The sequence below is a fragment of the Protopterus annectens genome, chromosome 12.part0 (genome assembly GCF_019279795.1).
Source record: "Protopterus annectens isolate FY-2018-M chromosome 12.part0, PAN1.0, whole genome shotgun sequence".
Classification (NCBI taxonomy): domain Eukaryota; kingdom Metazoa; phylum Chordata; order Ceratodontiformes; family Protopteridae; genus Protopterus; species Protopterus annectens.
The window spans coordinates 1512262566-1512278571 of NC_056746.1; the positions used below are offsets into that span (position 1 = coordinate 1512262566).

Consider the following 16006-nt stretch of genomic DNA (forward strand, 5'->3'; position numbering starts at 1 on the left):
TTTATTGCACCTGCCAACTGTACCTCATAAGGAACTGTCTTCATTTTAAGTCTTGCAAATTCTATGCTGCACTGTTTTCCATGGTGAAAGGGTCTATCATCCATTTTCTATTAAGAATTTTTTATAACAAAATGATAAATAATACTGACTCGTATTAATTTTCATATTAATTCCTCAAAAAGAATTATTTTTCAAGTTTGAAGAACTATTTGATAACCATGCTATGTGCTTCCTAGTTGAAGTCATTAATAAGTGTTCATGTTCTACATTTGCCCATTTGTTCAACATTGTGTCAGCATTCCACATGTTGAATACTTATGACACCATTGCCATTTTAAACCCACTGTGCATAATATAGGCCCTATCTTTCATCTTACTGGTCTCTATTACCCTTTCTGACCTAGCTACTACTACCCATATCTCCACCACTTCTATTTCTCTTCCTTCTTTAACTCTATTTTCCATTTTCTATTCCATTTATGTTACTGTACATATATTTAATTTGTTAGATCTTCTGTGTATATATTGTTGGCAGCATTTTCTCTGCTTACTCATAAATGTAAATCATTTTTATAATTTATACACATTATGATGTAACCCTGGCTGAGCCTATACTGCTTGACCCCAGTAAACAAATTTAAATAAATAAATAAATTAGATGGAGGCTGAGTGCTACTGTTTGCAATGAGTGATTGAATACATAGTAAAACCAAATATTTTTGTTACTCTTTTATCAAAGTACAGATTTGCATACCAATAATGCTCAACTAGCTCTGATTTTGCCTGATATTTTTGCTCTGTCCCTTGTATAACTTTTGATTTTTTCTAGTAAATCACTAAGGATTACAGTTCATCAGTCAGTAATGCCATATTGTCATACTCATACTTCTCAACTGTACCGATTTTCACAAAATGCCCAGATTTTTGCATCATATTTTTGACCTGTTTCTCATAAAATTGTGGTTTTCTGGCAAATCATTGGCATATCATTGAGGGTTAAAGTCAGAAATAATGACAGACATTTGCGTTTCTGACTTCATACTCTTCAGAAAATTCATGCTAATGCAAAACCTTTAATTCTATCAATTTTCTAAGTTTATAAGAGCAATATTTTAAAGTGCCCCCCCAATTATTGTTGGATTTGTCCAGATTTCTTGCTCTAAGAGGTTGAGAGGTATGATCATACTTGTTATTATTATTCAGAATAATGTGTGTTAGATTTTGATGCAAGTCCCTTTGTTCTGTAACATTTTAAGTGAACTGGTAATATTAAAAATAGTCCCTGATTTTTTACCTTTATCCCCCATTAAAATGTATGATGTATGTTGATACACAACCCTTCGTTCTGTAAACCTTAAGCGAATTAGTGTAATATTAAAAGTTATCCCTGATTTTGGATCTTTATCCCCAGCTTTCACCGAATCAGGGCAAATTTCAACAGAATTAGGAACAAATCCAGAACATACCTCTCAATCTCTTTGCACAAGACATTTGGACAAAGCCAAAATAATGGAGGGACAAATCCCCCAAAATAGGAACAATTTTTAAACATTGCTGTTATAAATTTAGAAAGTTGCTAGAATAAAAGGTGTTGTGTTAGCATGTATTTTCTAAAGGAAATAAAATGTAAAACTCAAATATCAGTCATTATTTAGTATCTCTAGTCCTCAATGATTTACCAGAAAACCACAGATTTTATGAGGAAACAGACCGATAATATAAGGCAAAAATGTGGACATTCTGGGAAAATCTGGAGAGTTGGGAGGTATGATCCAGAAATAATCAGGGACACTTTTAAAACAGTACTATTAACTTGAGACATCGACAGAATAAGAGAATGTGAAAGAATGTACATTTTCTGAAGTAAAAGAAGTTTGTAACTAATTATTGTCATTTATTAAACGTAATTCACCACATTTTCTCCAAAAGTCATCTGTTTTATGAGGGATAAAGAGGGTTATAACAAAATATGAGTCAAAATCAAGGTACCCCCATTTTTGTTTACATTTTCCCTGATTCTTGGGGGAAAAAATTGAGAACTTTGTTATATTATAATCCAGTTTAGGGGTGTAGTCAGATGCATCAATTTTGTTCTCACAATATCTTATTGGTACCCCCTAGCCCACTCAGCATTAAAAAATGTGCACATCACAAAATATCACCCCCAGACACTTAGAGTGCCTTCTGTGTGGTGTCTGCATGTCCTCCCCGCGGTTGGGTAGCGTTCGAAAGACATGCGTGCGTGAATGGGCATGCCTTCGTTGAAGGTTGGGTGTCGAGCTGGCACCTCTGCATTTCGTAAAAAAATCTACTGCCAATCATTAGCGGACCAGAGTTCTGCTGTGGTGACCCCTTACCGGGAAAAAGCCGAAAGACAAACAACAACAACACTGCATTAATTATTTTTAGCTGTTTCCTCAACTCTACCAAAGACATTGTTTTTGGTTTAGAAATCCAATTGGTAATCAAGTTATGTACCTGTTGTTGGAGACATTCATTTAGACAATCACAATGTAGCTGTCAACCACTTATCACAAGAAATCTGGACAAAGCCAAATATAATGGGGGGACAAATAACCAAAAATATGGACTAAATATTGTTCTTATAAACGTTGAAAGTTGCTAGAATAAAATGTTCTGTGTTAGCATGCATTGTCTGGAGGCTATGAAGTCTGAAACTCGAGTGGCTGTCATTATTTAGTAACTTCAATCCTCACTGATTTGCCAGGATACCTCAAATTTTATGAGGAACAGACCAAAAATAGGAGTAAAACATTCTGCGAAAATTGGACAGTTGAGAGTTATGAGTCACAGTCTCAGGCATTTCTTGTCATGAAAAAGCTACACTTTTCTTAGTGATAATCTGCAGTGTACTGACAGCATCCTGGCTGCGATAGCGATCCGATCGCTTTACCAGGAGTAAAGAACATTTGAATTTTGTTGTATACGTAAAAACTCGGGCCAAATTATCAACTACTAAACAATTTGAGGAGTAGCGAATAAAAAAAGGCTGGATTAAGGCGGGGATTGCTGCTTCGTATCCAGTGGACTTCTGTTCAGTTTATAATTGCACATATCACTTTTAATATAAGACATTCTTTAATAGCTTCTTTCCTAACCGGGAACTCCGCTATACTGCTATTATTTTTGGAACCGACTCTCCTTCCTTTTATAACCTTCTGTAGTTCCTCGTGCCTGGATGACAATTATCCAGACCTGCACCGGTGTCAGCAGCTACGCCAGCCGTGGGGTCACGTGGAGGCATGTTGCTATGGGGACGCGGACGCACAACCTCAAGTGTTGGTGTTAGAGCCAGTGTTTCAATTTGATTGTTTCTGAACTAAAAACAGAGGCAACTAACGATACTTCTTGAGTTATTGGGCCGAACATATCATGGCCAGTACCAAGGCCAGCAGTAAGGGAGCCAAAAAAGAGGGCAGATGTCGGACCCCACCGGGTAAGACAGCATCCTATAGACTACTAGTGTACAAATCTACTTGTTGGGCAATTGTATATTATGTCATAAGGTTACTCTAAAGAGAGCAAGATTCGTATCAATTCTGGCAGAAACCAATCAGAAGGGGAGCTGCATAGACGTGCGTTTCAGTTTTTATAATATATGCAACGGTTACCAGTATGAGTTTATCCCATGGAATTATCACAGATGGGTGTCTGAGTTTGCAGATTACTCTCAACTGTCCAGATTTTCGCAGAATGTACTGATTTTGCCTCGTATTTTTGGCCTGTTCCTCAGAAAATCTGAAACACTGAGGACTGTCAAGTCACTAAATAATCACATACATCTAAGTCTCAGATTCCAATCTTTTAGAAAAAAATTTGCTAATACGTTTGAGTCTCAGATTCCATATCTTTTAGCAAATGGTAGCTAACACGAATCCTGTTATTCTAGCAATTTTCTAAGATGAGCAATATTTAAAATATTTCCCTATTTTTAGTCTTTGCCCCCCCCCCCCCCCCCACACACAATTATTTTTGGCTTTTTCTAGATTACTTGCTCTAAGAGGTTGAGAGATATGTTGCAGAACATCCATGATTTTATCTCATTTTTCTTTTGGTAAATCACTGGGCTTTCTGTAAATATGCCATTCATTAGAATTGCATACTTCTTCCTGTTACAGGAAAAAAAAACATATTAATGCAAATCCTATTTTATTAACCTTTAAAGGAATTACAGTAGTATTTAAAGTTGTCCCAAATTTTGTGTCTTTGCCCCCATATTCTTGGCTTTTAACAGCATTGTTGAGAGGTATGCTTACACCTCCCAGAGTCACTAATTTTCTTCATAAAGGTAGACCTGTTTATGAATATGCAACTGACACATTTGACCTACAGATTGCCCAAACAATAAAAAAGTACAGAAAAAGCTTGACACCCTATACAGGAGTAAAATGTACCTAACCAGCAATACTAAGGCTATAATTGCAAGAACCCACCTAGTCTCTACTGACCTCTATGAGTCTTCCATTCTCATTAACCTAAATAAATCTGATTTAAACTTAATAACTGCTATAATAAAATTGCAAAGATTCAAATTATAGATCCCATCATTGTTTAGCCCTTAACTAACTCTCTTGGCTAGAATTACACAATCTGCTTACCCTCAGCCAACGTGCTATGGCCCATCAGATACTCTACCAACTTGAAAAAACTCCATCGCTTCAAAGCCGACAAAATCACTACTCTAATAACCAGTATTTACATTCCAGTAACAAATCATTACTCGACATAAACAAAAGTAAACATTCTACTGGGAATTCCCTTTACTCTAACTGCATTGCAAAAATCTGGAATTCCTTGCCTCTCAACATAACATCCACAGCCAGCAAATCTAACTATACAACACTTGGTACTTGCGTATTATCGCAACCAGATTTTCGCGGTTGCGGTAATATGTTTGTTTGCCTAAAAACGGATAGTGGGAGTTATGTTAAGGTGAAATTTGATGTTTTCAGTGGGTATGACTTAGTTTGTCCTTAAATTTGGTAAGGTAAATCAACGTGGAGATGTGAATCTTGGACTGCGTACTGTAAAGTTGGTTTCACTGACGTTGTGCTGCAGGAAATGAAAGTCAGACACCTGGGAAAATGTTTGGTTGAACTTCTGCTGTCCTGTAACATGGACTAAGTTGTACAATACTTTCTTCAGAGAATAAGGCACGGAGACCTGCAAATCTTTTTTTTTGGTAAATTGTTGGATTTATTGTTTACAAACTGTTGAATAGAACTGAAGTTAAGGAGAATAAGTATGTGCACACTTTATAAAAGTACGTGTACAACGGAGGCTGTTCTGTTTAGTGGTAGTCCGATAATAATTTTTTGGAGTCGTTGCCAATAATGGTTTATTTTTTGTATTCAGATGGTGTTATCCTTGTGGATGCTACTTACTGTTGGACTGTTTAGTGAATGTTTTACGGCAGCATACTTGTGGATTGCTCAGTCGCTGGTTTACTGTTTGGAATGTGCCTAACACAAAATAGGACTTGAAAATGTGGTATGAGTGACTTGATTTTGGGAACGGCATACCTTCAAAGAAATACTCATTTTTCATATAATTATACTGTTATTCCTACCTAAACAAAGTGTTGTGTTTTAAAGATAACATTCCCTGTGTGATTCTGCATACATTTCTGCTTTACATTACCCATGGGAAAGAAAGCAGTATTATCGCAAAAATCTGGTTGCAATAATATGCACGTGCCCAACACTTTTCAAATCCCACTTATCTAGTATATGGATATGCTCCTGCTCTGAACCAGGTTAGTAAATAACTCACAAACAGCTAGCAACAAAAATTACAGCTCCCCCCTTTTACATCCACCATATTATGTTAATTTATTATCATTCCCATTACAGGATGCCTTTACTTAACTATTCAAACAGTGGCTTTTAATTCATAGGTAGGTACTAGGCTATTGGCCCTAGGGCCTATATAAGCCTAGCCAAAAAGGTACCCTGGCTTTCGCCACCCAAGAAAATGATTTTCCTGTGCCCCTGTCAAGCAGAGCCACAGAGGTGGTTCCCGGGGTGAATTTCCTATTTCCCATCCAGTCATCAAGATTTTTCTTGAAGAGTGTTAATGTGGAGCTTTGTTTGATATAGATAGGTAGTTTGTTCCAGAGTATGGGAAATCTCTGGGATAGGAATCTATCCCTCCAGCATGTTCTGTTTATTGTAATGACAAGATTTAAGACCCTAGAGCATGTAGTTCGGAGGGATTGGGATTTCTTTAAGGGGAGCATGTCCAACAGCTCTGGGTTTGACATAGCTTTGCATGTTAGGCAGAGATCGCCTCTGAGTAGGCGATATGCGACAAGAGTAAAACTGGAGTTTTTTGAGACGGTCTGCGTAGGGCATCTGTTTGAGGCTGGTAATCCTCTTTGTGAGGTATTTCTGTGGCCTTTCCAGTTGTAGATATCTTGTCAGGTACATACCAAAAGGGGCGTTGTACTCTATAATGGGTCTAATGAGTGACGAGTAGAGGGGAACAATGACCTCTTTTTCCTGGATGAGAAACCTTTTGTGATGAGGTGTGCCATGTAGAAGGATTTCCTGACTACTGTGGCGATGTGATTATCAAAGGAGAGACTACTGTCCACCTGTGTCCCAAGGTCTCTTGTCACACTTTCGGTGTTAAATAGACTACCATCTATGTTGTAGCTCATGGGTACAGAGTTTTTACCAAAGGGGATGACGATGCACTTTTTGGCATTGAGCTTGAGGCCATGGCTTTGACACCAGGCATCTGCCTCAGTGAGGCCCTTTTGTAGGATGTCCACATAGTTAGGAGTTTCGATTATGGCTCCTAGTTTGCAGTCATCTGTGAACTTCATTAGCCAAAGACCTTCTGTGTTAGCCTGTACTTCAGAGAAGTAGATACCAAACAGGAGAGGACCCAGGACTGAACCCTGTGGTACTCCACTTGTCACTGGTCTGAAGTCGGATTTGGAGTCTGCTACTTTCACAGTGTGGGTTCTGTCAGTGAGCCAGTTGGCAACCCATCTTGTGACATAGGGATTTATACCTAGTTTAGTGAGTTTATCTATAATTCCGGAGTGGGGGATGGTGTCAAAAGCCTTGGCGAGATCTAGATAGGCTGTGTGAACCACCTTACCCTCGTCTACACTTTGGTGACTGCTTCAAAGAAGTCTGTCAGGTTTAGGAGACACGATCTGCCTTTTACAAACCGAACTGGGTGAAATCCAGAATTTGGAGATTACCGATGTCTTTGTGTATAAGATCCATGATGATACGTTCCATGGCCTTGCAGACCAGGCTCATTAGGCTAATGGGGCAGTAATTCCCAGGGTCTGTGGTGGCTCCCCCTTTGTGGAGTGGGGTAACTGTCACTGTGTGCCATTCAGTGGGCACAAAGCCTGAGGTGAGGCTATGATTGAATATGGTGTTTAGGTGGGGTGCCAGTTTATTCTGCAGTTCATGTAGAACGCAGCCTGGGATGTTGTCAGGTCCTACAGATGCTGTGTTCTTGGCTTTGGAGAGTGTGGTTTTTACCTGTGCAGCCGTGATTACAGGAACTTTGCATTCTTCCGGTATAGAGATGGGCCCTTTAGGGGGTGAGAGGGGAGTAAAGTTAGCACTGAACCTATCTGCCAGGATGTTGGCAATATCAGTTGGTTCTGTATATTTCATGCCATTGTCCTGTAATTCAGAGCAGATCTGAGTGTTGCCATTGAGATTCTTGACATAGCTATAGAATGCTTTGTGGTTGTCTTTAGAATCAGTGGCAATTTTGTTTTTGCAAATAGCTTTGGAGGATTTTATGAGGGATCTCAGCCTCTCACTGAAGCTGACCAGGAGGTTCATCCAGTCATGGGATTTTGCTCTTTTTTGCAACAGTTTCTTTCTTCTGTTGTAGAGTTTGTTTATGGCAGGAGACTACCAGATTGGCTTCCTTTTTTTTTGGAGGATAGCATCTTGGTTCTGTGAGGGATAACACGATCCATACACTTAAGTAAGTGCTTATAAAGTGCATTTGTGTAGGATTCAGCAGTCATACCTATATTGTCTGTTTGCATGGGTGTCGTGAAGTTTGCCACTTCTGCCTTAGGAAGTGTGAAGTTGGCTTTGGAGAACTTTCTTTACGGTGGTTTCCCTAATGGAGGGTGGGGGCGGGATGTCGATGTCTAGGGTGATTAGCTTGTGGTCGGATCTGGCCAACAAGGAAGTGACCTCTGGTGTGGAACACTGGTCGCCCATATTGGTAATGACCAGGTCTGTGATATTGCTGCCCTGGTGGGGGTGTGGATAAGTTGATCCAAGGCATTGGAATTTATGAATTCCAGAAAACGTTGAGCAAAAGAGTTGGTACGAGTAGTTTTCCCAGTTAATGGTGGGGTAGTTGAAATTGCCCATTATTAGGGTGTTGGGTTGTACCCTAATATTTTCCAGTGTATCAAGAAATGAGGAGTGGGAATCCTGGGACATGGTGGGGGATCTGTAGCAAGTTACAATTTGGACTGCGGTCTTGCCCAGAGTTAGTTGCACTTGAATAATCTCAGTGCATTATGCTGAGCAACTAGCCTGGAGGTGTGGATATCCTTAATGAATATGGACACGCCTCCGCCTTTAGTGTTTCGGTCCAGGTTAGGTGGCCGGAAAGTGTGGTGTGAATTATAGCCTGGTAATGCAGGGGGGTGCTCTTTGGAGCCTTGAACCAGGTCTCTGTCACTGCACAGATGTCAATGTTCTCCATTTTAAGGAATGCCTCGAGTGAATGCACTTTGAGGTTTAGACTTCTAGCACTGAGTAGCATTACCCTCAGATTTTGCTTGCTTGTACCTGTTAAGGTGGTGAATTTGTCATTTGAACCTTGCCTAAAAAAGGCACTATAGGGGTGGCAAGAGCCTTAGCCAGTATCCGGAATCCCAAGGGCAACAGGTGCAGGCCATCTCTGGCGAAGCATGTTGGTCTGTCGATCATATCATCCCTTGCAGACAGGATGACACCAGAAGCTTAGCCAATTGTTGAAGTCAATCATTTTGTCCTTGTACTGTGGTATCATTGCCTTTTGTTACATATTTATTCTCCTGTATATATATATATATATGTGTTAATTTCTTTTTCATCAGTCTAGAAATGTAATTTCTGCTCTACGTGACGTACTTCTGTTTGTTTTGTAATAAGCAACATTTTTATTTCCATTCAGTGTTGAAATGTGTTCGTGTTTTATATGTTCTATTTTTGGTTTGGTTTGTCTGTTGTATTTAATTAAGCTTTTCTCCCTGGGTCTCAGCAGAAAATGGACGAATTGTCCAGTCGGACTTTCCTGGTAAACAACTGTAAAATAATAATAATAAACTTACTATGAAGAGTCTAATACATGAACACTTTTTTTGCACCGAATAAGAAAGCACTTTCTCTGATTTTTTCAGTGGTTTTAAATGGCTGTCCTTTGGTTCTTAATACTCAAATGCAGAAAGGTGTGCATACAGAATAGCGAAGTTAAAAAAGAAAAATAGGACAGCAACTGTGGGATCAAGCTACTCTTCGTGATTATTAAAATGTTTTATTTATGTCTGGAACAAGAGTGCTGTCAGAATGAAGTATCGTCAACATGTGCTCATTTTATTTCATTTTCTCTGTCTGGACTCTGGACGTTACTGATCAGTTTCTTAGCAAATACATTTTACAAAAAAATGGCTTATTGCTTTTCTTCTTTGCTGTTCAAGTGATTGTGGGAATGCAGATCTTTGGACTTACTACATGCCAAGCTTATCTCATGGAATTAAGTTGTAAATTCGCTTAAAATTATTTTATGAATAGTATCTTTGTGCCAGTCTCATGCCTTTTAAAATAATGTATTTATTTTTTTATTTTTTCAATGAATGTCTTTTTAATTGGGAAACTGAAATAGTCTTCATGGACCCTTGTCAAATACTAGCCGGTCTACAAGGGCAAGGGATGCATAATTGTAATACAGCAAAGGTATGACATCCAGGTCCAAAGAAGTCATTGTTCTGTTGTACTCAGTCCTCATTAGACCAATCATAGAATGCAGTGCTCCCTTTAGTATGTAATTGACTAGGTATATGCAACAACTGGAGCGTCCACAGAGATTCCTCACAAAATGAATACCTATGCAGACCACCTCAGAGCCTTATTCTTATACTCAGTCTTCTATGAGTTAGTGAGAAGCAATCTTATTTTGACCAACAAAGTATCCTCTGATCTAACCTTAATGGACACGTTGCACATCTGCAAAACAAAAAGCACATCTGCAATATAAATAAGACATGCTGGAGGGACATGTATGTGTCTCAGTGATGGCCCTTTCTGTGGAGCAGGCTTCCCACATGAAGCAGAGTACTTTCCTGCACCTATTCAAGGTCAACATAGATCAGTGGATGGACGACTGTAATTTTACCCCTGGTGTGGCACATATGTCTCTGTTAGAGAGCAATATTTTGTTAATGCTTTCTCACTCATGCCAGACTTATATGCACCCCCACAAAAACATATGGGACCATACCCTGGCTAATATTTTTGGGAAACATGGCTAGGCTTAAAAAAGCCCACTAGGGTTGATAGCATAGTAATCCTTTATGGACACTTTAGAATAGCCAGTTGGTCAGCTTACAGAAACGACCTCTGCAGACATTGGGGGACCATGCAGATTTCACACAGAGGCCAACTGGTAAACAAGATTGTACCATAGTCCGTGGTTTGTGAGACAGACAAGTTAACTACTGAGTCACTGTACTGCCCACTAAGAGAATGGTGCAAGCATACTGCTGTACAGACAGAAAATTAATTCTTTCTGTCTCAGAGCAATTGCACTATCCATTTACTCTTTAAAAGGAAAAACCTTAAAGCTTAAAAACTTAGTCATATGCATAGATTCCAGATATGTTCCAATATAAGCAGTATTTACAATGTAAGCATATAGCTGACCAGTCACATTTGCAAATTGTATGCTTGATGAATGCCGTTTTAATGGGTCTGGTGCCACCCTAAATCCTGCATATCTAGTTCTAAATGGTCATTATGGTTATAGGGACACTTTATCCTCATTACAAATGGCTTTGGTTGTCTGGATGCTAATGCACCTGCCAATTGAGATGCTTGCAGTAACGTATAAAGCAAACTGTTTAATTTATATAGCTGGAAGTTTCTGTTTAATACTTATAACTCCCACTTGTCTACCATCTAACATCTCTCCATTTGTTGCCCTGTACACTGAAGTGTATATTTTTGCCTACAGTAAAAAAAGTTGGTTAAATGAAAATTCTTATATTAAATAAACAATGTACATACGTGTGTTGTAAACATTAATTTTGAAAGTTAAAGTTTCTCTGGGCCTTTGGAATTATAATATTTCGACCTGCACTGTTATATATACACACACTATTCTTTAAAACTTTAATGGGAGGTAAATTATTAAAAAAAAAAAGTTAAAGCAAATGTGAATAAAGTTGGGCCATCAATATGCCACTTCTTTTGTTAAATTCAGGATACACATAACATACTACACTGAAGGTTTGTTACTGTATATTTAAATCTAGTTATATACTAACATTCTGTAAACCTTTTGTTTCTCACTAGCACTCTGAGCTGTTAGAGCCACTCCCACCTTGTACAGTATTGTGTTGGTGGGGACAGTGCTTTTCCAACACGTACATATACAACACACCACACAAAATATTGAAAAGAATAGTGCTTTCTATGTGGAGTAGTGTTTTTATGTTACATGTGGGAACCTGTCACATAAGCAGGAGTCCGTAATATGGAAAGCACAGCGATTAGATTTTTTTTTCCTTTTCACTTTTTTAGGAAGGTGATGTAATGAATACGGACCAAAATCTAGTTTGTTACTTACTGACAGTCTGGCAGGCAGTGTTACGAGACAGAGGATGATCATAACCTCTCAGGATTCTTTACTTTCCCCCACCATTATTTTATATATGTAAGGTCCACAGAGAATAAAGTTGGACTTCTGTTTCATATATAAAATAAAACACAGGTTTATTTTTTGCAAAGCTACAGGAAAAATAAGAATTGTTAGCCACTTGGCTCAAAACTAATACAAAACAGTACCTTTGCATAATTTTCCATCAAAGAGAATTACAATCTCTCACAGCCTTTCCAAGTGTAAGCTGCTTTAAAACAGCTCAATCTGTAGAGTTTGACTAAGCCACAGACACATCTCTAAACTGCAGATGTTTCTTTTGAGCCTAATTTGACAAGTTAACTCCCAATTGTGCTCTCACACTGTACTCTTCCATGATATACCAGGCGAGATGCAGTTTACCCAATCTGAACTTGTAATTGAAGAATAAAATTCCTGATTTTAAGGCTACTTTCTTTTATGTCAGCATAATTGGCAATCAACACCTCATTAAGTTGACTAATACATGGTGTTTGCCTGACTAATTGTTGTGAAAATATTACCACACTCCATACTGCAGCATACATTTTAAAGATGCGTCATCTGTCTGCTAGAACTACCATGTTACAATATGTATATATATAATTTGTTAATTGGATGAGTGGGATGATCTGTGGACTATTATCAGTCATCCATGACCCAACCCACATATTTGTATACATTTACTGTTGCCCTCATGGGCTGGGTCATGGTGTAGTTGTGTGTGTTCAAATAAAAGGTGCACAGACCCCTCCAAGGTGCACAGAGTAATGACAACAATGCAAGCAAGCCAAAAAATAAAAACTCTAGTACGAACAAGTGCCTGATTTCTGTCTTTATTAAGGCATGCCACAATAGATCACAGTTTTGTCATACAACTTTTTCACTAGTTTAAGCTGTATGGAGAAACTGCTGTTTGTTTTGGGGTACTTTAAGAGAGGTTAGGGTCATGTATTTGTTTGTACTGGATTTCCTTTATTGTACCCCTGAAATTTACCAAGCAAATAATTTGTTATATTGTGCTGTCTTGTTTGGTGTCCTTTTATACTTATATACTAACAGTTATTTAGTTATTAATAATAACATACAAATGTAGAGAACTGCGCCAATATTATATATATGTATTTGTGTCTGTCATCACTTTCAGTGCATAGTGTGATAGTGTGTTGGCAATGAATCACTTTTGTTTAGCTTTTGTGATAATATGTTTATGCCGTATGTGCTTATAATCACTGCTGGTGTGTTTTGTGATAGTGCACCACCAGTGATTTAGTGTTTATGGGATTTTCCTTTGCTGCAGTAGTACAATTGTGGAGTTAGTAAATATCAATAAGGGGATGTTAGGAGCCATACCATGTAGAAGGAGAACACCAATAAAAGGGTTTATAGAAATTCGACTGCATTGTTGCACTGTAGTTGTTTGTTTGAGAAACTTTTGACAAGGTTGGCTATGATGACTCACACGTGTCTATACATGCACACACATACATATATTGTGGCATAGAGGCTAGTTAGGATGTTAGAATGCAGTTTGCAGTGCAGTGTATATACCATATTGTTTGTTTTTAAGTTAATGGTGGTTTTTGTATACAACAAGTAAACAAACCACACAGCTGCAGAATTTAATCTGATTCAGCTGCTGAAGCACTGCTAAAAGCAAAGCCAGTAGACTGAAAAGGCAGGTATGTTCGTTCCAATTAGAGTGGAATTTTTCAAGACCAAGAGTGAAGACTCTTTGAGAGAACCATAATTAGAAGAAGATGTGTAGTACCAGAAGCCTACCTCTCGAGTTACATGTGGAGTATCAGAAGCCTACCCAGGATTTACATGTGGAGTATCAGAAGCTTACATGGGATTTACATGTAGGGTACCAGAAGCCTACCTCTGGATTTACATGTGGGGTACTAGAAGCCTACCTGGGATTTACATATGGAGTACCAGAAGTCTACCTCGGATTTACATGTGAGGTACCAAAAACTTACCTCTGGATTTACATGTGGATTAGCAGAAGCCTATCCGAGATTTACATGTAGGGTACCAGAAGCCTACCTGGGATTTACATGTGCAGTACCAAAAGCCTAACTGGAATTTACATGTAGGGTATCAGAAGCCTACCTAGGATTTACATGTGAGGTACCAAAAACTTACCTCTGGATTTACATGTGGAGTAGCAGAAGCCTACCCGGGATTTACATGTAGGGTACCAGAAGCCTACCTGGGATTTACATGTGCAGTACCAGAAGCCTAACTGGAATTTACATGTAGGGTACCAGAAGCCTACCTAGGATTAACATGTGAGGTACCAAAAACTTACCTCTGGATTTACATGTGGAGTAGCAGAAGCCTACCCGGGATTTACATGTAGGGTACCAGAAGCCTACCTGGGATTTACATGTGCAGTACCAGAAGCCTAACTGGAATTTACATGTAGGGTACCAGAAACCTACCTAGGATTTACTTGTTTAGTAACAGGAGTCTATTTGTGGAGAAGTACCAGAAAGTACGAGAAATCTAAGCCTGTGTGTGTGAGGCAGTTTGAACATAGCTGTTATACATAAGAACTGTAAGTAATTGTTATACATGAGAACTGTAAGTAATTGTAACAGTTTTTATGAAACTTTAAAACTGGGCTGTCAAACCCAGAACTGCAGTGTAAGCAGGAAGTGTGCCTTTTTTAAGTTTTCTTTGAGAGTATTATGGTCAAGAATAATTTTAGGCAACACAGTCCACCAGAGTAGAATAATCCCTTTTATTGTAAAAGAACATTTGTACTTGGGGGACTAAGCAATCCAGGTCTTGTTTCGAATAAGGCTACTGTACTTATTTTTATACTGTAAAAACGTCTGAGTAAACATTTTACTGTCTCTCAGACTATAGCCACTGACCAATTAAAACTAAACACCTATGTTATTTTGCTAACTAAAGAATTTTCAGACCCTTTGTCTGTGCCTTTCCTTATTAGGTAGACGTTCTGATCTTCCACATTGGAACTATTCATGTTAGTATGGTCTACGCTGGCACTAGAAAATGGAAAGATTTCAGCACAGGCCTTAAGCTGTCAGGATCCAGTTGGAAACAATATGAAGTCCACTTCTAAAAACAGAATATTTTATAAACACTACACATTTTCCCTTTTTACACTTCTTCCTTCTCAGTCCCCCATTTGATGCTGTGAAGTGTCACTTAAGTCAGGTATTTCCTGATGACTGCACAATAACACCAAGTTTTCAAATGGGTAGGAACTTTCACATGCAATCAGACAGTTTCTCTCAGACCTTGACATGCATAATGCTTATGCATATGCTTAGCAAAAATGGTTTTATGAGAAATAAGCACGTTTATGTTTGGATGGAATAAAAAGACAATTTGAATATTTTTCAGTTTCAGTCCCTTTCCCAAACACATTATCATACATTTGTCCAAAATTTCTTAACGCTATCCTGTTCTTCATTATGATTTTCTTCAGTTGTGGTCAGTGGCATTATTTCATTTCTGTTTTTTTATGTGCTTACACTGAAATTTAATAGCTTCATGATCAACATTTTGCACACAGATAGAATAACGCTTAAAAGTATATTAATAATAGCAATGGCATGAAGAATATTAAAATACTTCCTCCCGGCCAGAGAAGAGGTCAGTCAACCATGCCCATTGGGAGCTGTCAGCTTCTTTGGCATGAGATAACTCTGCAAATGTTGGCATAATTTCTAAGTGACTAGGAATTCCATGCTTGTTATCAGGCATAAATAAACACCACTCTGGATGAGTGAGCATGTCGCCCCTTAGAAGCAAAGGTGAAGTCAAGTGTCTTGTGATTCTGCAGTACTACACTACACATGGCAGTCATTTCAATGATAATCTGATTAATTGATTCAAAAGTTGCATTACTCAATATTTCTAATAATTTAGACAGCTTTCTCAGTTCCCAAATTGATTTTACTACCCCATAGTAGGCAAAATACCCACTCCTGAAGTAACACCATCACCCAAGTCCACACGAGACAATCCTTTGAATGCACTCTTTTCTATGTTATGATGATAAACCCAAGAAGCATCTATCTTCCCAACTGGATTTTTCATATCCTTTGTCTCCCTCCTTTGGTGA

At 38.4% G+C, this 16006-nt stretch overlaps 1 protein-coding gene across 1 annotated transcript in view; it reads left to right on the top strand.

Annotated features, from left to right (window-relative positions):
- Nucleotides 1–3155: 3155 nt before the first annotated feature.
- LOC122817266 (MYCBP associated protein) overlaps nt 3156–16006 on the top strand; it is a 2683797-nt gene continuing 2670946 nt past the window's right edge. Inside the window, exon 1 of the mRNA XM_044090481.1 lies at nt 3156–3457. Within this exon, the coding sequence (XP_043946416.1) occupies nt 3394–3457 (64 nt within the window). The 5' untranslated portion in view covers nt 3156–3393. The remainder of the gene's footprint in view (nt 3458–16006) is intronic.